Source organism: Balaenoptera ricei, chromosome 16 (assembly GCF_028023285.1).
Source record: "Balaenoptera ricei isolate mBalRic1 chromosome 16, mBalRic1.hap2, whole genome shotgun sequence".
NCBI classification, from domain to species: Eukaryota; Metazoa; Chordata; class Mammalia; order Artiodactyla; family Balaenopteridae; genus Balaenoptera; species Balaenoptera ricei.
In genome coordinates, this window is record NC_082654.1 from 64,079,175 (window position 1) to 64,104,690 (window position 25,516).

The following is a 25,516-nucleotide window of genomic DNA, read 5'->3' on the forward strand; positions in this document are numbered from 1 at the left end:
AGGAAATGCTGCCTATGGGAACTGAGTCCTGCCCTACCCTGAGGGCCAGGAAGGGGCTTTCAGAGAAGTCAGACGTATTTTAACTTGCTCTCAAGGCAAAGGTCTCCTTCCGCTGTTCCTGTAGCAGTGCCAAGTCAGTAGCCGACTGGGGGAAACTGGCTGCATTACTCTCCTTGGCTGGGGAAGTGGGCGGGCCTGGTACAGGGAGGAGTGGAGAAAAGGTAAAAAGCAGAAGCTGGGAAGCGGCTGTGACTCTCACACAGCAACACAGTCGGGTTAATCTCCATCATGTAGTCTCCCCTTTTACTAGCAGTAAAAGCCTTATCCCTCTATCCTAAATTGCCTTTGAAGTTGATACCCTATTTGCCTTTGGGGCAAAGTAAAGGATGTATGAAATGGCTTTCAAGATTATCTTCCCTTGAAGAGATTATTTCGTCCTTCTAGGGGTCACACAAGCCTGCTCCACTCCCAAACTTGCACATTCTGGGGAAAAGCAGACCCAGCTGACCCACCTCTACTTGTCACACTGAGCTGTAACTGAGCTCTTGACATACCAGCCACTGGGCTAAGTGCTTTCCGTGATCCCACCTGAGCCCACAGCCACCCAGGTTAAGACCTACTTCTTAACTTAACCCTATTTTAGAGGACACCAAAGCTTAGAGAGACTGGGAATCCTGTCAGAGAGAATGTGGCTGCTACTAAGTGGTACAGCAGGAATTCAAGCCTGTCTTACTCCAAAGCCTGTGCCCTAAACCTCTACACTGTTTTGTTCCGTGGACCTGTTTACACGGTCCACAGGATTCTTGAAAGGACAGGATTCTTGCTCTCAATACTAATATGTGAGCCTCACTGGATTAATAATAGCAAGGAATGTGATGCTCACGCAGCAGAGTCTAGTTTATTTTCAGACATCAGATATGATGGATTTCTAACACGTGCTCCTGAGGGGCAGAGGCAGCCCTCGTCAGGAAAGCTGTTGCCTGGGCTTCCTCCAGGCTGGTACCTAAAGAAGGGCCTTCTTGGGTGCATCCAGCCCCAGCATGTACGTGTTCACCTCCAAGCTCCTTCGGGAAGGGACACATCACCTCCTGGCACATACAGGGCCAGATGGACAAAGTGCTCCGTAAATGTTGAGAGGAACTGACACATGAAGTGGCCAACTGCCTTTGCCCATCTTCCTCACCAAGCAAGATGCCCAAAATGTATCAACAGGATTTCACCTGAAATTTAAAAAAAAGAAAAATTAAAACACCAAGTTGATACTCAAGATCTTTATTGATTCAAGTGTAACAGCAACCGTTGGTGAGAATTTAACTTTTCCCCTAATTTCCAAACACTTGCTGGTTTGGAAGGACAGTTAGAAAAACAAGAAACAAAAACCTGATCACGGAGTCACACGGGACTGCCTCAGGACTGCGTGGTGCCCTCTGTTATCCATCCACGACAGTGCAATGCACAGGCCGGGTAAGGGGATACCCACATTAAGGGAGACGAAGGGAAGACCAAGGAAAGCACTGGCAGTCTCCGTTTTTCCATTCAGAATGGATGGAACTGGGCCACTGGTTGCACAAAGACAGGGAAGAACATTTTTTTTTTTTTTAATATATAAAACATTTTAAAGATGCTTAAAATGGACACCCAAAAAATGTGAGTGTCCTCTGGGCTCTCCAAGACACCCTCTTTAAGGTTCACCCCTGGGTAGCAGAGGGTCTCCTCACCCAGGTGGAAAGAGATGGGCTCCACCTCCAGGCGAAGGAAAGGCACTGGCTCACAGTCCTCAGTGACTGGAACAGACACCAGAAGCAGGGTGCCTCACCACACAGCTCGCCCCTCGTCTCTCGTGTTACTCCCCCACTCTCCTGGTTTCAAGTAAAAATGACCCTTGGCCTGGGCTTGGGTTTTTTGTTTTGTTTTGTTTTGAAGATTAAGATGGAGAGGAAGGGGGTACATTGGGGCAAGAATGGATATTCTGTGCTAGATTCATGCAATCTCAGGTGTTCAGGAATTTTGGGTTTAAGCACCGGCAAGAGCTCCCTTTGGAAATTTCAATGTGGCCAAATAATTATCAAGCACTGCAGCATCTCTCTGCCAGCCTCCAACTCTTAGAAAGGTGGCAGAGTGAGAGTTTAAATACCCCAGGAATGTGTTTCATCTCAGTACTGTTTTCCATTCGGGATCCAGACAGTATGGTCTGCCAGGGCTGCAGGCAGAGGAAGCAAAGAGAAACCACAGATCATCTGAACAGGGACTTGAAAGACTTCTCCTAAATCTAAGCTTTGCCAAAAGGTGTCAACTTCCAGGACCAGCCCAGAGAAAGAAATGTAAATTCCAGAGGGTGGGAAAGGTGACATGAATGATTGTATCAACCATCCTTAATCTTCAATCAGAAATGTCTGTGAGCAAGCCTCACGGAAACGCCAATACTCAACTGGAAAAACATGACTAGAACAGGAAATGCCCCTGGGGTATAAGCATTCTAAAGAATTGTGACCCAACTGCCTCAAGATCTGATGTCATCTTTTACTAAAAGCTGGGACAGAGGTAAAGAACGTGGTGGTGGTGGGGATGGTAATGTGTGGTAACTATGCCCCCTTCAAAGTCCAGACAGAAACTGCCCTCCCAAGGAAACAACTTCTTTAAAGCAAATACTACCCCCTCCTAGATGTCATGGGCAGGTAAGAGATTGGGTTTCGCAGATTAATAAATAGCTCCCCTTATCATGTAGTCCAGAAACATGATAAGGGAAAGTTTTGACCCAGAGAGAAAAGCACCGGGCCTCCCGTCTGGAGGGGAATGTAAAGGGCTGCAGGCCCAGGCTTCAAGCAGCCAAGATATGTGATACCCCTAAGGTCTGACAGACCCAAAGAGCTGGTAACCCAAACAGCAAAAATAAAAGACCACCTATTTTGACTCCACCTCAAAATCAGATGGAAAAAAATTCATTTGAAGGTGCTTTAAAGATGAGTTCCTTAATTCTGGAAGAAGTACCTTTTTTTTTTTATAGCTGCCTCAGCAGCAATGCTTTTTTATTCAAGTATACTCTAAAGCAAGCAGGTCTATAGATAAGAAAATGCTGGGAAGAGCTGGAGCATAAATCCAAACAAGAATTTGCATCCTTAAGATGTCTGAAATCTCTAAAAACTTGGCACGGGTGCCAGAAACACATAGCAGACATTCACTAAACACGTGTTGAACTGACAAGCTTCATCTAAGTTTTTCTTCAGGGTGAAGACAGCATTGGTTCTCTTTAAGAACCCATTTCCATCAGGAAGCCCAGGATGAGGTGGGCACGCAGTTAACCTGCAGTGGATTTAAAGAACAATAAAGCACAGACAGACATTTTAAATTCCCAGATGTTCCCTACTTATTGAGAAGTGGCTTCTTGAGTGAGAGACCTGGCCCAAGTCTGCTTCAGCTGGTGTGGTTTGTGAGAGCAGGTGCCAAGCATCGACTCTGGTGGGGACCTGGCTTCTGGATGCTCTCAGCTATGTCACCCTGAATCGGAACGGTTAGCTTTCCTCAGCCCCATAACCCAAAATGTAATTCAAGTTTGCTCCCTTTGCTTAACAACCCTGACTCCAATTAAGTCCATCTGAGTGGCTCAACTAGAAGGATCCAATTCCCTTTGTCAATTCCTGGCTAAAGGAGAGAGCGAGCAAGCAGTATTGAGTCTTAGATACCAAGCCAAGGACTTACAAAGAAGCAACCTTGGGCTGCTGGTAGTATACACCAGGCAAATGTATAGATACATTCTCCTGGGAATTGCCATTTCTTGCCTCCCCTCTTAAAACTGGCAGTAGCCATGGGGAGAGAATCCGTTTTTCATCTGCTTGTCGATGCACGTCTTAAGAGAACTGTTTTCAGTTAACAACACCTCTCTCAGTATATCATCTACTTTAAACCTACCCCCTCTTGTTGACCTGGTTTCATCCTCTATTGGGGGTGAGGTGGTTTTAAAGTATACCCAAAATTCTTTGATACCGCGCCATGCAGTAGGTGGGGTGTAACTCCCCTCCCCTTGAGTGTAGGCTGGCTTAGTGGCTTGCTTCTAAGGAACGGAATACGAAGGCGTGATGACGTGTGCTTTCGGAGACTGTCATAAAAGGCACTGCAGATTCCTCCTTGCCCTCTTTCTCTGGGATCACTTGCTCAGGGGGAGCCAGCTGCCATGCTGTGAGGACACTCATGCTGCCCTAAAAAGAGATCCACATAGGAAGACACTGAGGCATTTTGCCAACAGCCACAAAGAAAGCTCAGAAGTGGATTCTCAAGCCCCAGGTGACTGCAGACCCCGCTGACATCTTGCCTGCAACTTCCTATGACCCTGTGCCAGACCCATCATGTGAAGCTGCTTCCCAGGTCCTAACCACAGAAACTGACAGATAATGTTCGCTCTTTTAAGATGTTAAGTTTGGGGGTAATGTGTTAAACAGCAATAGATAACTAACGCAGATGGAAGGACAAAACTCTTGGCTTGGAAGCCCAATAGCTAGAAGCCAGCTTCTCTACACTGTGGTCTTGAGAACACAATAGCTATTTCAACGGAATATGAGGAAGTGGTGAACTCAATGCACCACACTACGAAGGAGGTAGAATCATGACAATGCATGTCTCCTGCTGGAATTTGGACAAGGTCATTTCTCACCGACATGGATTGTCCCCAGAAGTACAGAAACATGGTTTTCTCCTAAGAAGAAAAGTACAAATAATCAATAAGATTTTAAGAACCGCCTCACTCAAATGCTACCCTAAGGGGGTTCCCTTTCCAGGAAAAAGCCCAGAGAGATTATTCATTTAGGGCTTCAACTGTGAGATTCCTTCCAAACATACAGGAGTAAACCACCTACTGGATTCTGGCTTGCCCTGAAAATGATTCTATGAGGCATGGCACAAAGGTGTCATCTGTTGGAAGTTCATCTATTGCCTTGTGAAATTATCTTTGAAATGCCGATTTATGGAGGCCACAGTATCTCTAGTAGCAGTGGCCTCCAGGAAGGAATTGCACCAAGCAGATGGAGGTCGTTATAGAGATGGCTAAAGGATTGGGCGGCTGCTATATTATACAGCTGACACTCCCAAGAAATACTAGAAATATGGCCTCTGATTAGAGGGCCACATGCAGCAGTTCCTCAAGATAGCAAAAAAGGGGAACATGGCATCTTAAGACTACTCAAGCTGGCATGTTTTAAATTCATTCCCCGTCTCTCAGTGAGGAAGCCGAGTTTTCATGTGCAGCAGTAAAGAACAAACAAGGGCGCATGCTTCTGCTGACAGCCCGACTACTCGCTGTAGTGGAGTCAGACTCCAGAGGATGCCCAGGCCGGGCCCTGAGGAGGATGAAAGCGTCACTCCCAAAGAATCAAGCTCCCAGGGGACAATGAGGTCCTGAGCAAGCTTCTCATGCAAATTACCAATGCACCTTAAGTTGTTCCAAGAATATGTAAAGTGAAATTTGGAGTTTAATTAAAATCAGAACAGAGATACATTAAAAAGCAAACAAAAAATACTTTTCCATTCATCAATTGTTGAGACTGAAAGCATCTCCAAAACTCTGGAGACCCAGCTTATTCCTGAGAGACATCAACCATCACAAAAGGTTTCACTTTTTGAACTCTTCACATTTTGTAGCAGAAAACAGAACAAAGTTCCTCAGACATCCTTCCTTCTTTCTGTCTAAAATGTATTCGCAAACAGGGTCTTTTCATAGTTCAAAAGAAAAACAGCTTTCTATCTTAGCCAACTGGCCTGTTACTCTCACCCTGGGATCTGATCTCTTAATAAGAGGGTTCAGGGCACCAAATCCAACCAGAAATTCCCAGGACACCAGTGGCTATTTTACTTGTCTTTCTATGAGGGGAGTCACTCTCCCAGGATTACTGTGCCAGTCAATAGTCAGGACCATGGGATGGGGAATGAAGCAGCAAAGGGTAAGGGAAAAGAATGAGGTTTCCATGAACAACCCAGGGAAGGCAGAATGGTCCAGTTTCACAATCCACCCACTACAAACTCCAAACATGCACACCCAAAACTAGAGCGAGAAGGAAAGAGCTCGTAAGGGACTAGGGAAGACAAGGGATGGTGACATGGAACAGCAGACTCGCCTACGGACAATTCTCACCTTCCTAACACCGGAAGATGTGTAATTAAAAAGTTGCTGTTCAAAACTGTACTGAAAACATCTAAAAATAGGTCTGTACTCATCTTAAAAATAAAAGGTCACTCCTCAGTTAAGAGGAGTGACAGATATTATCAGATACCAACACTTGAGGTATCCTGGATGTACATTTGAAAAATGGCCTGGCAGAGATAAGGGAGGGAAGGAAGGAAGGCGGGAGGGAGGGAGGGAAAGATAGGGAAATTCAGAGTACCATGGGAAAGGTAAGAAAAGTGGAAGGAACGCATTTTTAAGCCCATGCTTCTCTATCTCAGCAGCCAAACAAAGCAGGTCCACAAAGGAAAAAAGTTTAGTTCTTTTCTAAGAGCATTCTGAAAGTCAACTTCAAACTCAAAAATCACAGACAACAAATATCACAATGCTCACTGGACTGAAAAACAATGACTACTGAGCCTGGGTACTCAAACAGTTCAATGTCTTCCGAGGTCATTCCTGGGTATCATCCTGCAGAGGACTATTGGGTTGGCCAAAAAGTTCATTCTGGTTTTTCTGTAACATCTTACGGAAAAACCAGAACGAACTTTTTGATCAACCCAATACATCGGGCCTTATCCAAAGAGCCTCTGTCCTGTCGTAGGGACCTGCTCCAGGAGCAGGAGAAATCACGTGGATAGCTCAGAGTACAAAAGGACTGCAAGCAACAAGATGCAAGCAGGGAGGGATGGGAGAAGGGGAGGAAAGAACAGCTGGTGACCAAAGACCCCCTTCTGATGTAGAGTTAAGAAATGTTTGCACAATTGTGATAAGTAAACGAATGGGAAGATGCACTATAATACTAAAGACAGAAGACATTCCTCCCAGAGGAAGGAGGGGAAGTGGACCTCAAAACAGTGCCCCAGGGTAATGCTACCAGAGATGTACAAACAGCGTTCTGTCCCCAAGGACAAACACCTCAAGGTAAAAGAGAAAGCAGCTCTCTTCCTGTTTACCATTTCCCTCCAATGGTTTTCAAGACCCCAAACCCAGACTTTTGCAGCAGTGAAACATGAGCAAGACAGGGAGGAGAGACAGAGGGTAAGAACAGGAATGATGCTGAACCTATCAAACCTCCATATCACTTCCCCAGACTTCCCAGCCAGCCAATTATTGGTAGGCTGGTATTTGATTTGGGATTAAAAAAAAAATGGGGGGAAGGGGGAACCAGAGGTTAACTGTTTTCCTCTGTGGGCTGCTTAGTTCTACAGAAATATGCCAAGGGCCTTCAATCTAACTGTCTAACTGGGAAGGGGAACAGGAAATAGGGAGAAGAAATGGTCAGATGCAGCTCATCTTTGCATCCTTTGGCACCCGGAGAAGGAGCAGGGGAGCAGGAGTAGGAGACTGCAACAGGGATTGCTGGTACTGCCTCTTCTGTCTTTGCCTTGTTGATCCTATTGGCCAAATCAGGTACACACGTGTATCAGTGTTGCTGCTTTTCTTCTGATCCTCGCAGGACAGTCAGATGTCCATCTCAAACTGAGCGTCATCTCCTGGTTAGAATGAAGAACAGAAAAAGTAAAGCACGAAGAGAAAAAGCAAAACAGTTTTAACTATCATTCCCTTTGCACAAAGGTCAAAAAGGAATTCAAACTGTCCCATTCTCTGCAGCCTTGAAACAACTATTCTGCTTTGCTTTGGCTAGTCTTTTTAATCTGGGGGAAAAACAAGAATGGCAGTCAAATCACCCACAGGGAGGAGCAATTGGGGGAAAGGATACAAGTGAAAACTTTCTGAGTGTCCCTTTGTCCAGAGGTTGACCAAACGGAGCTCCTGGGGAGCACCTGGCCATCTATCAAGTCAGCACATTCTTCTGGAGGCTCTGAACTTTGGCCCTGCTCTGAATCGACACTTTGTCCATTAAAAACTCATTTGGAATTTGAGGAGGCAGAATGCTGGCTCGTGTAAAAGGGTCATGGAGTGCAATCCAAGGTGTACTTCAGGAGCTGGCCATTTCCACAGACACAGAGAGGACTCATTAATAAACGTGTGTGTGTGAGTATGGGGGAGTATTTACTGAAATATTACAGGCAGTCCTGGAAAACGGGGTGAAAAACCATACTGCTTTTCCCTACACCAGTGGTCCCCAACCCCCCCGGCCACGGACTGGTACTGTGGGCGAGTGAGAGAAGCTTCATCTCTATTTACAGCTGCTCCCCATCGCTTGCATTACCGCCTGAGCTCCACCTCCTGTCAGATCAGCTGCAGCATTAGATTCTCACAGGAGTGTGAACCCTACTGTGAACTGCGCATATGAGGGATTCTAGGTTGCGAGCTCCTTATGAGAATCTAATGTCTGATGATCTGAGGTGGAGCTGAGGCGGTGATGCTAGCACTGGGGAGTGGCTGCAAATACAGATCATCATTAGCAGAGAGGTCTGACTGCACAGAGACCGTAATAAATCAACTGCTTGCAGACACATATCAAAACCCTATCAGTGAGTGGCAAGTGAAAACAAGCTCAGGGCTCCCACTGATTCTGCATTATGATTGAGTTGTATAATTATTTCATTACATATTAGTGTAATAATAATAGAAATAAAGTGCACGATAAATGTAATGCACTTGAATCATCCCAAAACCATCCCCCCATCCCCCCAGTCCATGGAAAAATCGTCTTCCACAAAACTGGTCCCTGGTGCCAAAAAGGCTGGGGACCGCTGCCCTATACCACAAAAATGACGTTCTTCTTGTAAGAAGCAAGGTCTGTTTCCTGAGGGTGATGGAAATGGGAACTATTAAATTGTTTTGTTTCTCTGTGTGTGTGTTATCCCTAGTCCAACAAAGCCCAGGTTCAAGAGGTCCTCTTTGGGATTTACCAGTCCCTGATTTTGGATTCTTCCTCACCCCTCAACCCACACCTAGAGTAGATTTGGTTATGGTTTAGAAGTCAGGGTTTTCAGAACAATTCAATAATTCAATAAGCCTTGGTGAGGGGAGTGGGGGGAACCTTAGAGACATATGACTGAATACCAGTTACAACTGAAGCATCAACATTTTTTCAACCCACAGCAGACTGACATTCGAATCCCAGGGCTACCCTCTTGGTCCCTAATACCAGCATTCTCTTACCAACTGCATGCTTCCTGTCATGATTGTTCAAGTTGTTCAAATTGTTTACTTCTATTTTGGAGTCTTCAATTAAGGTGCTGGGGCTGGTGACTCCTGGGATATTGGGCAGATGGCAGGGCGGGGTCTGAGCCATGGGAGAGTTGCGACGATCCAACAGAAACTTTCGATCATAAATGATTCGAGTTCCTGGAAAACAGGGTTTAAAGAAGACAGAGTTTTGTATCCTGTTTCAAATATAATTTTAGGACAAGGAAAGTAGAAATTTACCTTCACTTTCCTTGCTTTGAAAAATAAGAACTTAGCAGCAATTCAAAAAGGCAGGACTTCCCTGGTGGCGCACTGGTTACGAATCTGCCTGCCAATGCAGGGGACACAGGTTAGAGCCCTGGTCCAGGAAGATCCCACATGCCGCGGAGCAACTAAGCCCGTGCGCCACAACTACTGAGCCTGCGAGCCACAACTGCTGAGCCTACGTGCTGCTACTGAAGTCCGCTTACTCTAGGACCCGTGTGCCGCAACTACTGAGCCCACGTGCCACTACTGAAGCCCGCACACCTAGAGCCCGTGCTCTGCAACAAGAGAAGCCACCGCAAATGAGAAGCGCAAGCACCACAACGAAGAGTAGCCCCCGCTCGCCACAACTAGAGAAAAGCCCGCATGCAGCCACGAAGACCCAATGAAGCTGAAGAAAACAAACAAACAAAAACAAACAAAAAGGTAGCTGAAGTTATGAGGAATGAATCATTCTGGAGAGCAGAAAACTTAGTTCAATTTTCGAAAAATAAATAATTTGAACTATTTTGGATGGAAATTTTTCTAATACAGATTATAAAACTTTTTACCACCTTAAACAGAAAACCAACCCTTTCTTGATGAATCTGGTTGATTATTATGAAACTCATTTATTATACTACGTTGTGACCTAGGAAGTCTCAGGGCCTATTCAGTTGGTGCTCTGTATTTTCCTTATACTGAATAGGATTCAGATAGCCAGGTTGTGCTTATGGCCCTCCCCACCATGGTTTCCTTGTCTCCTCCCTCACTGTTTGGCTAAGAACCATCTTTTTTCCATGTCTTAGTTTGGTTGCCCTAACCAAATACCACATTTTGGGTGTCTTACACAGAAATGTATTTCCTTACAGTTCTTTCTCATTGTGTCCTCCCACGGGGGAGAGGGGAGCAAGCTCTCTGGTGTCTCTTTTGGGACAATAATTCTATTGTGAGAGCCCCACCCTCAGGATTTCATCTAAACCTAATTACCTCCCAAGGCCCTATCTCTATATATCATCACATTGTGGGGGTCAGTGCTTCAATATATGAATGGGGGGGGGAGCACAATTCAGTCTACAGTACACCCTTTACACCCATTCTAACTTGATACATCTAATCTGTTGGGTTTGGAAATTGGTGATCTGCTTATTTTAACACTATGTAAAATAAGAGCAAGTAGGCTGGGAAGGAGCCTGATGGTTTTCCAATGAACAAAGGGAAGCAGCTTTAGTGGATGGATTTTGTTGTGTCACCCCCCACTTTTGTCCATGGCTAGGTTTCAGAAGGGTGAGATTTCACCGTGAGATGTTCTTACTAATATTCATGTTGCAAGTCGGAACAAGATTATTCTCACTTCTGTAGTACGCTAAGCTTGGAAACTCTGAGGTGAGGTGGTGAAAAAACAGCACAGGATAAAAGCAAGCTTTCTATTTCTAAATTATATATTAGCAACAACATAAACATTAAAGAATTATAATTGAACCAAGTAGGAAATAAGTAGTAGAAATTCTACCTAAATGTGTCAGATATAAGAGAAACTTTGAAGAACTCCTGCGACTTTGCAGAGGCAATAAAATACATTTTTTTACTTCTTTGGGATATAATTCATGTACAATTCATTCAAAGTGTGTAATTCAATAGTTTTTAGTATATTCATAGAATTGTGCAATCATCACCACAATCTTTTTTTTCTTGGCTGCGCCATGAGGCTTTCAGGATCTTAGTTCCCCGACCAGGAATTGAACCTGGGCCACAGCAGTTAAAGCGCCGGGTCCTAACCATTGGACCCCCAGGGAATTCCCACCACAAACTATTTTAGAACACTGTCATCATCCCCAAGATAACCCATATACATTTAGGAGTCCCTCCCCACGTTCTGCCAACCTCTCCAGCCTAGGCAACCACTGATCTCTTTTCTGTCTCTATAGATTTGCCTATTCTAGACATTTCATAAAATACAATCATGCAATATGTGTCTGTTTATGACTATTTCTTTCACTTGCAGGTTTTTAAGATTCATTCATGTTTAGCATTTATCAGTACAGCTGACCCTTGAACAATGCAAGTTAGAACTGTTTTTCAACAGGAAGTACTGCAGTACTATACAGTCAGTGTTGGTTGAATCCATGGAGGCAGAGGGCCAACTACAGGTTACACTTGGATTAACCCCCACGTTGTTCAAGGATCAACTGTACTTAATTTCTTTGTATTGCCAAATAATATTCCATTGTATGTATAAATCACATTTTATCAATTAACCAGTTGATGGACATCTAGGTTGTTTCCACTTTGAATAATGCTGCTATAAACATTCCCTGGTGGTGCAGCGGTTAAGAATCCGCCTGCCAATGCAGGGGACACGGGTTCAAGCCCTGGTCGAGGAAGACCCCACATGCCGCGGAGCAATTAAGCCCGTGCGCCACAACTACTGACCCACGCACCTAGAGCCTGTGCTCCACAACGAGAAGCCACCGCAACGAGAAGCCCGTGCACCGCAACGAAGAGTAGCCCCCGCTCGACGCAACTAGAGAAAGCCCGCGCGCAGCAATGAAGACCCAATGCAGCCAAAAATTAATTAATTAATTTTAAAAAATCAATTGGCCGTAATTGTGAGGATTTATTTCTGGACTTCCACTGATCTATGTGTATCCTTATGGCAGTAATACACTGTCTTGATTTGTAACAACTTTTGAAATCAGGAAGTGTGAGTCTTCTAACTTTTTCTTTTTCAAGATTGCTTGGGCTATTTTAGGTCTCTTAAAGTTCCATATATGAATTTTAGAGTCAACCTGTCAACTTCTGTAAAGAAGCCAGCTGGGATTTTGATGGGGATTGTGCTGAATATATAGATAAATATGGGGAGTAGTGCCATCTTAACAATATTAAGTCTTCCGATCCATGAACATGGAATGTCTATTTATATAGGTCTTCTTTCTTTCAACAATGTTATCTAGTTTCCACAGTATATGTTTTGTTGTTTTTTTCGTTAAATTTATACCTATGTATTTTATTATTTTTATGCTATTATAAATGGAATTATTTTCTTTATTTCATTTTTGGTTTATTGAAAGTATATAGAAACACAATTGGCTTTTGTATGCCAATCTCATTTCTTTCAGCCTTACTAAACTCACTTATTAGTTTTAATAGTTTAGTGGATTTTTAAGATACATTTGGTTTCAAATGCACACAAAGTAAACAATTCAGAAGAGAAGACACCCTGAAGAACTAGGACCTTAACTGATGCTGTTAATGTTCTTAAATATGGCCAGGGAAAATATGGGTACAAAACCACAGTATTTTAAGTGTTTGAATTTTAGATCACTGCAAGCTGAAAAAATTAACTGTAGCAGATATATAGCAAAAAAAGGGAATCAACATGTGACTAAGGATTCTGTGGTGTACTTGAAAAGCATATGACATACAAAAAAACAAAATTATTAAAAGAAAAACATAAAGACCTGACTATGAATAAAATGCCAGGGGAAAAAACCCTTTATATTTCCTTTTTAGGATATTGTGTTTACTGTGAAATTATATGAATTCCAAGACAATTAAAAACCTAATATTCAGGGTCTCTTATACATGTGCATAGACACATTTTCTGAAGCAAGAACTTCCAATAATTCAAATTTCAACTGCCAGCCACATTTATGTCAGCCCAATTCAACGTCAACCAATGCATCCACAACTAACTAGAGAAAAGTTAACCATAAATTCTTAAAGAAGGTTTAAAAAATCCATAGCTTGCGTATAACACAATATTAAAATGGAGCATGATTTTAATAAATTGATGGAGTGTTAAAAAAAAGAATCTATTTGACATTGACAGCGGAAACTTTTTCTTTCCAGTGAGTGTTCCATTTCCTTTTCTATGAAAATCATCATACTCCTTGGTTTTATATTGAAAAGTTACAAAATTCATAGTATCATATATGCTATTTATTGATTTTCAATGTTTACAATTAAACCATAATAAAAGTGAATTATCATAGTTAAGGAAGAGTATGTAAATATTACAGACCTTGATACTGTAGAAAATAATGGAAAGGCAGACCTACTAGGGAAGTAGAGGCAGGACAGGTAGATAGTATAATCTCATATGGTGGAGTTAAAACTATCAGATTGAAACACAAGAGGTTTAACTATAGTATTTAGAGTTTTAAAGGTAACTACCCAGGGCTTCCCTGGTGGCGCAGTGGTTGAGAATCTGCCTGCCAATGCAGGGGACACGGGTTCGAGCCCTGGTCTGGGAAGATCCCACATGCCGCAGAGCAACTGGGCCCGTGAGCCACAATTACTGAGCCTGCGCGTCTGGAGCCTGTGCTCCGCAACAAGAGAGGCCACGAGCCACGATAGTGAGAGGCCCGCGCACCGCAATGAAGAGTGCCCCCACTCGCCGCAACTAGAGAAAGCCCTCGCACAGAAACGAAGACCCAACACAGCCAAAAATAAAATAAATTAATAAAATAAAAAAAAAATACTAAAAAAAAAAAAAAAAAAAAAGGTAACTACCCAGAAGAACCAAAAACGATAAAACAATCTACAAAAATTGGTAAATGGAGAGAGGGAAAATGAGAGGTATAGAAAGTAATGAAAGCATATAGTGTCCTATATGCCTCATTTTCATAATAGGGAGTCAACAGTATCATCCAATGTTAAGAAATCAAGAAATTGTGGCATACATATATTATTTACAGTAACAGTAGTGTAACCAATAAAATCACTATAAACAGAAACTGTTAAAAGCAGCAGTCTCTTGGCATTTTTGCATTTTATGTGCTTCTGTTCAATTTTTCTTTTTCTATTTTGTTTTTAAAACTTGCATATATTACTTTAGTCTTCATGTTTGGATTTCAAAACAAATAGGAATCTTTAGATCTAGGTTAACATTAGATATCTATAAACGTTCTTCATCCCTTGGTGACGACTGTTTCAGATAAATCTAATACCCTGACCCAGCACTTTCTAAATGCTGACATTACTAGGAAAACATGAGAGTAAAACTCAGTCCCTTTGATGGAGAACAGAGAGGAGGGAAAAAAAGCTTCTATCTTTTGATCTAAAAACTAGTGATTTTCAAATGGCAGGGAACACAAGAGGGTGAATGAATAAGGCCCAAAATTATGCTTGTGAAGATGGTTAGTTAGTACAGAAACAAGGTCATTCAAGCCTAAGGGCCTCTTTCAAGACCAAGTAGCTTAGTTTAAATGATAATTAATCCATATATTAAGCTATATACACCCAAGAAATTGTATAACCTGAAATAAAACCACCTAGACAAAGTCCGCTGTAACATGGTTAACTGACAGGGTAGTAGTTACTATACTTTTGCAGGGTCCTGACCATAAAACTGTTTAACTAAGGTTGCTTCCAGAACTAGAATTAAGCATCCACTCATGCAAATAGACAGTTCAGAAAAAAGAAACATTAAGTAACTTGCCCAAATTGAATAGCTTGCATAGCTGGTGACAAAACCCTCCAAGAAGGCTGAGATGAACCTACACCCTCCTAACAACATCCTAGGCAAGAAGGGAGAGTGTAGGGTCAAATAGGGCTTCCCTCAGGGGACTTTAGCCATCAAAGAGGAAAATCTTTCTCAGAAAAGCGTTAGTGGACTTCCCACTTACAATCCTTAGGCCAGAACTGAGTCAGATGCCTGCCAGCCCAGACACTGGGGAAGCCATAGAGTAGTCAGGGTGCATCTTCTGGGGCTTGGCACACTACCACTTTAAAAAAATGAGGGAATCTGGGGTAGCATGGAAAAAGAGTGAAAGGCTGTTGGGCTGGAAACCAACAGAGTCGGTCATGTCACGTCTGTATTTAATATTTACCTAAATTTAAATCCTCATCTTCCATAGTAGGAAACTGTTAATATCTAAAACTGAGAAATAGCATTAAATCATGCTATTCAGAAATCCAGAGGTAAATGCTAGAAGAAATGGCTGAAAGAGTTTAAAATGGTTTCTCTGGGGAGTGGAACTGGAGATGAGATGGGGCATGAGAATGTTGCTTTTTGTTATTAGCCTAATACTATATGACTTTTAAACTTTACTTTCATAGTTATAAAAAATAAATGCAAAAGAAAAGGGTGATTGCATGAATACTCAAGGCATTTTGCTAAGTCAAACAAGTCAGTCACAAAAGACAAATATTTTATGACCCCACGAATATGAGGTACCTGGACTAGTCAAATTCATAGAGACAGAACATAGAACGATGGCTGCCAGTGGCTGGAGGTGGGCAGGTAATGGGGAGTTATTGTTTAATGGGTATGAAGTTTCAGTTTGGGAAGATGAAAAAAGTCCTAGAGATGGATGGTGGTGATGGCTGCGCAACAATGTGAATGTACTTAATGCCATGGAACAGTACCTTAAAAATGGTTGAAATGGTCAATTTTATGTTATGTATATTTTACAATAAGACATATATATGATTTCAGACTTCTAGCTTCCAGAAATGTAACAGAATAAATTTGTTGTTTAAAGAAGCCCCCACCACCAATTTTTTTCTTAAGACCAAGAGAAAGTGTTAAAAAAAAAAGCAAAGCCCATTATAAGGAATCGGGGGAAAAAAATGACTCAAAAAGTATTTGCAAATATAAATACATACGTAACAGACCGACACTAAAGCCATGAGGAAGAAGGTATCCTTCAAATCTAGAAATTAAAACAACAACAACAACAACAACAAAGCACTTGGCAAGTAACTTTAGCATTCCAGTAGAAATTCCTGACATTCTCCATCTATGCCTCATGTAAGGGCCCACCAAGAGATCAGAAACAGATACAAGATGAACAAGCAGCAAGTGTTTCCAATACACTCAGAAAGGTAGTTTGCCGCTTTCCCTCTTTCCTCCCAAGCTCCTGTCTCCCCCAGTAATAAAAAGGGAAAATAAGAAGTTAAAATACAGAAAGGACTTACAAAAACAGTGGTTTTCTTTGCTTTTTACTATTCCAGCTTAAGAGGGGTGATTAACAAGGTCTGTGTTTGATTGACTGTGTTAGAGAACATTCTTGAATGAACTACAGTTTTAAACATCTGTTCTTCATGGAGGCTCTGGATGAAAGGACAGACTTCTAAAAGCTCTATGCCAGATAACCCAGAAGAGGCTAAAAGCTGCCTAACCCAGTATCCTCCAGGGAAGTTGATGGTGGCCAAACCACATTTACTGTGTACAACCATCAAATCCCTAAAGTGCTAACAAAACCAAGAGAGGGACAATTTTTACATCAAAAAAAGGCACAATTGGAGCCGGAGGATATTGTAACTTAGTATGGCTAAATAATTACGGCAAACGGAAGACATCCAAGGTTTGTGAAAAGCCAATCCTTATTGTCCTTTGATTAACTCCAATAAAGATTAACTCCAATAAAGATTTCCAAGATATTAATGTCAAAGGATGGGGTCCCTGCCCAATCACGTAGGACACTGCCATAGTAGAACACACACTTAGGCTGAAAGGGACGTTGATAATGACTATCTTCCTATGCAGAAGGTCCAGTGCTAGAAGAGGCTTTAGACAGCATCTGGCGGAAGCCTGTCATTTTACAGATGGAGAAACTAGGATCCAAAGAAAGATCACACAGTGACACAGGAGCCAGGAGACAAACACAAATAAGCAAGGTACTCTAAGCAAATCTAGCTCTCTTGAGTCTTGGTTGCAAAGTGATCTGAAACAAATGACCTTTTTAGTTAGTACCAGGTCCAAAGTGGTATACAAAACACAAACTAATGTCAAATAAATGCCAACTGATGTTAAGTCTATCAAAATGAAGTACATCAAATATGTCCACGTCTGTTTGGGCTTGAACATTCATCTTGAAATAAATTTTCTCAAGAAATGCCTGGCTCTGATTCCAGGAAAAAGCTGGTTGGATCTGACAGACTGTTGACTGCATCCTGGATCAATTCTTTGGATTAGATTTCACAGATGTTGTGGTTCAGCCTCTGTAATGTTAATAATTAATGAAGGCTCGCTCACTGCTTTGGTATGGGGAAAGCACTCAGATTCAAGCCTGGCTTTCATTCCCACTTCTTGTTTTCCTCAAGTTCACTCCTCTTGGGCACTTAAAAAAATATATAAAAACAATGCATATATACATATCAATGTCTTCTACTTTTACTCATAGTGAGGAACTCATCAATAAAGTCCATAAGAGGCAAAGAAGCCTACTGGAGATCACTGGTCTAGGTCACTTTTTTTCAGTGCTGCTTCTTCATAATGGTTCTAGGAACTTAGCAGACCAGAGAGTGGTTTCATTTCAATGTAAAAGCAGCCCAGCTCTAACATAAACATTCTCTGGTAATGATATGAGCACCTTTCTCAAGCTCAAAGGACATCTTAAAATGAACCACAAGCCTCTCAAACTTTCTGATAGGTACCTCTTAGAACCTAGAGAGCAATGGTCTATCTTCACCAGTCCTCACTTCTGCTATAAACAGCAGGCCATTTCTAAAAAAATTAAAATTGAATGAGGTATTACACTGATACTAAAACCAGACAAAGATACCACAAGAAAAATACAGACTAATATCCCTTATGAATATAGATGCAAAAATTCTCAACCATTAGCAAACTGAATTCAGCAACATATATAAAAAGGATTATATTCCATGACCAAATGGCACTTATCCCATGAATGCAAGGCTGGCTCAACATCTAAAAATAACTAACATAATACATCATAACAATAGAATAAAAAACAAAAATCACATGATCATCCCAATAGATGCAATACATATATATATATATATATATATATATATATATATATATATATATATATATATGCATTTGATAAAACCCAACACCCTTCCATAATAAAAACATTCAACAGACTAGGAATAAAAGGGAACTTCCTGAACCTGATAAAGAGCATCTATGAAAAACGACAGCTACCATTTTACCTAATGATGAAAGACTGGAGGTTTTCCCCTAATACTGAGAACAAGTCAAGGGAATCTGTTGTCACTCTCTTGCCATTTTTGTTCAACACTGTACTAAAGGTTCCAGTTCTAGCCAGGGCAATTAGGCAAGAAAAACAAAACAAAATGGGGCACCTAGATTGATAAGAGAGAAGTAAAACTATCTCTTTGCACAGATGACTGTGATCTTGTATATAGATAATCCCAAGGAATCTACAAGAATTGAATTGTATTTTCCAGTTAATTGATCCTTGCTTGTTAAGGATTTTACTTTTAAAAACTACTCAATGAAATGAACAGCTTCAGTTGTCGGGGCATTTGTTCTAAGGATCTGAAAGATCATTTATCCAGATATAAACATTCATAGATTTCTGAGCTTCTGGCTTCAAACTGTGGCCTGAGTATCAGGTGAAGAGGTCCTCTAAAAACGAGCCACACATCAGATAGATAGCTGCTGGGTGTTATAACACAGGTTTTAAGGGATCTTTGCAAAACAAAGTTCTGTGATGAACAAATTTGAAAATGGTAGCCTAGGCCTTACCTATTCAATAAGTTGAATGACAGCAAGTTTCAACTGACTTTTGTTCTATTATAAATAGATTAGCAAAAATCTTTTAAACATTAATCTATTCATCGAAAGACTTGGGAGCCAAGAAAAAGTTCTATCCTTCACCAACCAACTACTGTCCTGCTCAGGCTCTCTTCCTCTCCAACCAGATGAACTAGCTTTCCCACATTAACTTTACCTTGTCTGATCTGCAAATCTTTCTTTTCTCATCACAGCCTTTACTTTACTGCTGATTGGCAGTGAAGCATCTCCTACAACATTATTTACTACTGTAGCTATTTGAGTTCCAAAAATTATTTTGGCTGATTCCATATAAAAATAAAAAACCTGACATTCCTTAGTCATTTGTTATGACATGTCCACACACCAAAATATTTTTTTGTCCATACAAATCCATGAAGCCTGAATATTATTCAAGACAATATTGAAAAATTGAAAGGACATGATCTGCAAATCTTTACACTGTCTCCAAACCATGCAAGACCCCTCCCATAAAATCATCTTTAAGACTCCAGTCCTCACAAGGTCTTTGCGGAACAACCCTGGTAGTGCCAATTTACAGACTCGTCACGTTTCACCCTTCCCGTTTTACACACAGGCCTCCGGAGAGCAGAAGGGAGTTGTGCACTATCAGCCTGGACGAGCTCTGTCTTCCCTCATCAGGCTGTGACTGACATGGAGCAGGCAGAGGCACTCCCTTCCACACATCGCACTGCTATATGCCTTGCGGCTGAGGGCTGCTGCCTTCCCAGGCTCAGAATTCAGTCCCTCATCAGCAAACACGCACCCAACACAAAACTAAGCTACATCTTCTAGTACATGCTTTGGCAGCTGATGAATATGAGACTACAGCCAAATCTGCTCCGGAATGACAACACATGTTAATTTTTGTTACTCTGAGATAAGTAAATGCCATCTTCCTCAAACACAAGGCAAAGTGACTGGACAACTTTCAACATGTTTTTCACACACTTCTCACATGTAATCATGAAGTCCTTTGGTTAATAACTGAAACGAGAGAGGCAAATAAGTACACTTGCTGGTTCAGAAGTTTTTGGCCTAGAATAAACTCAGCCCAAGGTCACTGAATTAGAAATTTTGTAACAGTGAGAAACTGGCCTTCCTTCCCCATATCTACACAGAGCTCTATTCATTTCTCCCAAGAAAGGAATCAGATTAACACTCAGGACTCCCCCCAAATACTCTTACTTTATTATGGCTCACTCCAAGTGGATTCTTTTCCCTTCTTCCTGTCTTCTCCTTTATCCCCAGACCCTTCCACTGGCCTTCAGTGAACCAATCAATCACAGCAACTCTCCAGCTGGCAGAGAGGAAGCAGAGTATGAACAAGATTTTAGACCATCATAGTTAGTTCCCCTCTGGTGCTCTTGTTATGGCAACAGCATACTTTTCCACAGCTGATGAGGATGTTATGCAGGAAAAGAAAGGCAAAAAGAAAGGCTCAAAGAGGTCTCTATGTTTCTGCTCATTCCCCAGAGCACAACCCTCCCACAGGGAGACAGTTCAGAACTTAAAAAAAATAAGATAACAAAAAGCATCGCCATTAGCTAGCATTCCAGAGGTCGAAGAGTCTTTTTAAATGTTTGTAAACTTCCTTTCCTAGGAAAATACGCATCTTAAGACAACAGAGGAAAAAACTGGACTAGGTATCAGGACACTAAATTTGCGACTACCCACTGACATTAATTAGCTGTATGACACTAACAAGTTACTTAATTTCTCTCAGTTACAGAATGAAAGCATTAGGTTCCTTCCTAATGTCACAAAAGTGAAGGAGACTGCAGTAACTTTACCTTTCACTGAGGCCAGAAACAGCTTCTCAAAGTTAGAACCGAACATCATTCATCCCCATTCCTCCACAGGCAGATAAAACAAAACAAAATAAAATCCAAGGGCATTTTGAATTTACTCAAAAATTTTACTCTTCCTTAATAATGAGAAAATGTACACTTCTAAAAATATGAGAAACAGAAGAGGTTACAGCAAGTGTGTTTTCACCCAACTCTCATTTTCCAAACCACAGGAAGGCAATTTTGAGAAACCTTTTCAAGGGTGAACTGTATCCTCTGTGGGGAGAGATGTTAAGTTCACTGTGTTGTGAATGTCCTTGCCCAGTCTGATCATTTAGGGCATTCAGCACATCAACTGTTATCCTGGAATGCTCTGACATGTGTATGACACTCCAGAAAGTTTCCAGAAGTTTGAGACAGGAAACTCTAATCCCCTTCCTTCCTACTAGATTTTTCAATACAAGCCTTCTATCACTTTTCTAAATGTTTTCAAGTCTGAAATATATGTTAGCACTCGACTCTTTACAAGTTTTTTTTTAGAACTAAAAAGCTTTTCCACCCTTAACTCCCACCAAGATTTTAAGACCATTCAGAGCAAAGACTGCATTTCCTACTTTTGTCTGTAGTCCCCTTTTGTGCAAAGCACTGCACTAGACCCACAAAACTCACTTAAGGTACCTAACCGGATTAATTCAGGTGCCTAGAGGTGACCAAATAACAACCCTGGTTCAGGGAAGGAAAGTTACATGAGAGGAGAGAGGGAAATGTAACAAAAGAGATGAACAAACCATCAGAAAATTGGAAATTTTCCAAAGCGGGGGGAAACTAAATCAGTAAGTACTGAAAATCTAGGCGGCACTGAGTTAATTGCTATAAAATAGTGATTAAATCCAATCACAACAGTGTTGTATCTTATAAACACATTATGTAAGTCTTTGTGTTAAAAATTTAAAGATGACAATGTGCTCTACCAATAAATATTGGTTCAATATAATAGATGAGCTAAGATGACAAGTTTTAAATCAGAAATTAAGAAGTGTAGAAACTGGGACTTCCCTGGTGGCGCAGTGGTTAAGAATCCGCCTGCCAATGCAGGGGACATGGGTTCGAGCCCTGGTCCAGGAAAATCCCACACGCCGTGGAGCAACTAAGCCTGTGTGCCACAACTACTGAGCCTGTGCTCTAGAGCCCACAAGCCACAACTACTGAAGCCCGCGTGCCTAGAGCCTGTGCTCCGCAGCAAGAGAAGCCACAGCGATGAGAAGCCCGTGCACCGCAACGAAAAGTAGCCCCCGCTCACTGCAACTAGAGAAAGCCTGCCCGCAGCAGCAAAGACCCAACACAGCCAATAAATAATTAATTTTTTTAAAAAAGTGTAGAAACTATCTGGAGACAGGGTCAGTGATATTTGAGAAAGCAGTAGTGGCTATGTACACAGGGAGGAAGGATAAATGAATCAGTATTTCTGGCAGAATCTTTCCAAGCACTGTAGGAACTAATCCAGACTATGAGACAGGCTTCTATCTTTAAAGTACACTTAAAGACTATGCCCTTACTTTAAAAGCATGGTAGCCTGGCTGTCTGAAATATGCCAAAAAGGGTGTCCCTGTGACTCTTCCCTCAGGGGAATAATGATTAATATACAGCTAAAAGTTTAGTTCCTTCCTCAAAGAAATAATATCTGAGCGCAGTTGCTACTATGACATAAGTTCTGAACTGCTGGAAGCACAGGCATTACGGAATTCACAAAGAATTCTGGAAGAAGTTATAAATCTCTTTCCATCACCTTGGAAAACAGTATCCATTTCTTAAAAGCTGTCAGTTCAAGTTCAAGACAACCCTATCTGGAGCAGATTCTGATCTGCCAAAATCTTTCACGATTAAAAGGCAAGAAGATTTCAGCATGCTCAGGGTCTGGCCTTGAACAGATCAGGTCAGGAGGGAGGTTTCTCCAATGAGGTAAGCCACCTCACTAGAAACTCCACTGCTCTGCAGTTATAACTTCCTTAAGCCCAGTTCTCCACACTTATTGATGAACTTCTCCTGCCTGGGTTATTTAAAGTCTTACAAGGCAGCCACCCCACCCCTAGAGTGGCCTGGCTGGATTCCTCTGTAGAGCTCTCTCCTAGATTTTTATCCCCTGTTGGCAAGGTCTTCTTACTCTACCGCCTTGCTATTGTGCAACCGATTAAAGGATCGCCCAGGCCTAGCTGCAGGGGATTGGTTGTAGTACAACTGGTGAGCCCAGCCCACAAGAACGAAGCTAGCAATCTTGCAGACTGCAGGGGCTGCCAGCCAAGTCCCAACCCTCTAGCCAGAGGCCGTCACCCAAAGGCAAAGTTACGAAGTTAAAAATGAAGCACCATTCCCTTCATAATGTCCCTCAAGATCGTCCAGTCTCCTCCCTCTGGAGAAAAGCCCAGTGAGAGGAAAGACAACCTTTGAGCTCCCTTTTCCCGTGACCAATTAATTCAACGCTCTTCACCTCTACCCCAGTGTTCTTCCTTGTAAACAGTTTCTGGTCGTACTTTGAAAAGCAGTGTTCAGAAACCCCGCTCTGCACTGCCCCTTCCCCAGGATCAAGCAAGCCCCCCAGCAAGGGTGCCCTGCTTGACAACGCCCTCTTCAATCTACCTCCCAAGGCGGCGCCGCCAAAACTCTACCCTCAAGGCTGCCAGCGCTCCTTTCCCCAGCCTATTACTTGAGCATTCTTTTATCACTCCTCCTCCAGCCTGGGGACTCCCCCAACCCGCGGGGCCTGGTCCAGCAAAGTAAACAATGCTGTCAAAGCAGGATAACACTGGGCGAGGCTTCCAAACTCCGCATTCCAGCCCCCTCCTGGTGTTCTAAAAGCAGCAAAACAAGTCATCGCAGCGTCCCAGGAGCGACTTACTCTCCCCAACTTCCTTTCTACAAAGGCCCGGGAGACAGCTCCAAAATCAAGTGTCAGTGTGCACAACTACACAATATGTAAGAGGCAGAGGTAATGCGGAGTGAGCGCAAGGCCAAATGTAGACGAATTTGCCCCGGAGCAGGAGGAGAGGGGGCAGAAAACTGGGTAGAGTGCGTAAACCTGCCACGAAGCGGGAACAAGGGCTTTTTTTCGCCACAGGAGAGCCACTTCCCAGAGTGGGCACGCACTGAATCGAGCCGCAGGCGAGAGAGAACGCGAAGTTAAGGTTCCCGAAAGCTGTCTCACGGGGGCTTTGGTGGGGCTGCGGCGGAGGGGCTGTGGCGGAGCCGGGGTGGCCGGAGCGGCCAGCGTGGACACGCCCTGAGTTAAAGGACCTTGGCGGGAAACTGAGGGGACACCGCGGAGGCTGGCGCGGACGCGCTCGGGAGCCGGCTGCAGCCGCTGCAGGCTCGGGTGAGGGCCGCGCGGGCGGCTGGCGCTCACCTCCCGGCGTGGTGGAAAAGAGCGTCCCCCCGGGCGTGGTGCAATAGTCATGAGGTAGCTGCGCGGCGTCGCTGATGGGCACGGTGCGGGTGGGGATGGCGCGGCTCTGGCTGGGCTGGTGGCCGCTGCCGGCGGACGAGGACATGGCTCTGGGCGCGGGCTCTCGGGCTTTGTCCGGCGGGCGGGCAGGCGGACGGGCGGCGGCGGCGGCGGCTGGGGGCCCGGGCTGCTCCGGCTGCTCCGGCGGGCGGAAGGGCGGGCGGGGCTCGGCGCGCTCCGCTCGCTCCTTGCTCGCTTCCTCTCGCTCCCTCGTCCCGCTCCGCTCCCGCCGCCGCCCTCTCAGCCGCCGCCGCCGCCGCCGCCCGTTCCTCCGGCCTCCGCCAGCAGTCTCAGCAGCAGCAGTAGCAGCAGCAGCAGCAGCAGCGGCAGCAGCGGCGACGACGACGACGACGACCGGAAGCGGGCGAAGGCGGGAGGCAGAGGGAGCTCGGGGTAGCTGGTCGGCCGGATGTGACGTTCCGAGGGGCGGGTGCGGTGCGATGAGGCGGGGCTGCTGACGGGGCGGGGCTTAAGCCCTGAGGGCGGGACGCGAGTCGGGCAGAACCTATGCCAACTGTTTGTGAGCTGTGTGTCGGTGGACACGGAAAACTTAAGTGTTTTTTTTTTAATTGTCAATCAACACTACTTTCCTTGAGCCGACTTCTGTTTCCTATCCATCTAAACAAAAGTGTTATTTTACTTTTAATTGCTCAATATTAAAAATAAGCAATGCATGCATTTATTAAAAAACACAGCAGAAAGGTTTACGATGCCACCTCTCCCAGTTTCCCAGTTCCCCTTTCGAGGGTGAACCACTGGGACCAGTTTATTGTGTATTCTTCCAGAGACAGTCCTTATATACAGACATAGTGCAACATATAAACATTAAGAAAATAAAGAAATTAATAGCTGCCCATGTCACATGAGTGAGTATTGTGTTAGAGATAAAAGAAACTGAAGTACAGGGGAAGGTTAAGACCACGAGGTACCTGGAAAATTCAAATCTGTAACACTTTCTTTCCTCTAGGGTTTCTCAAACTTTTTGATGTTAAAATTTACATTCTTGAAAAATTATTGAGGATACCAAAGAGCTTTTGTTTGTGTGGATTATATCTGTTGATAATTACTCTATTAGAAATTAAAACAGAATTTTTAAATGTTTATCAATTCATAAAATAATGTCATCCCATGTAAACATAATATTTTATTTTTAAAATTATATTTCCCCAAAAAATTAGTGAAAACTGGGTTTTTTTACATTTTGGCAAACATTTTAATGT

At 43.0% G+C, this 25,516-nt stretch overlaps 1 protein-coding gene across 1 annotated transcript; it reads right to left on the reverse strand.

The window, feature by feature from the left end:
• Positions 1-871: 871 nt before the first annotated feature.
• Positions 872-24,666, reverse strand: EIF4EBP2 (eukaryotic translation initiation factor 4E binding protein 2). The gene is made up of 4 exons (XM_059899203.1): positions 24,198-24,666; positions 9,224-9,409; positions 7,570-7,644; positions 872-1,220 (listed from the first exon to the last, which is right to left on the reverse strand). The coding sequence occupies exons 1-3, from the start codon at positions 24,340-24,342 to the stop codon at positions 7,613-7,615; spliced, it is 363 nt and encodes a 120-aa protein (XP_059755186.1). The 5' UTR covers positions 24,343-24,666; the 3' UTR covers positions 872-1,220; positions 7,570-7,612.
• Positions 24,667-25,516: the final 850 nt, after the last annotated feature.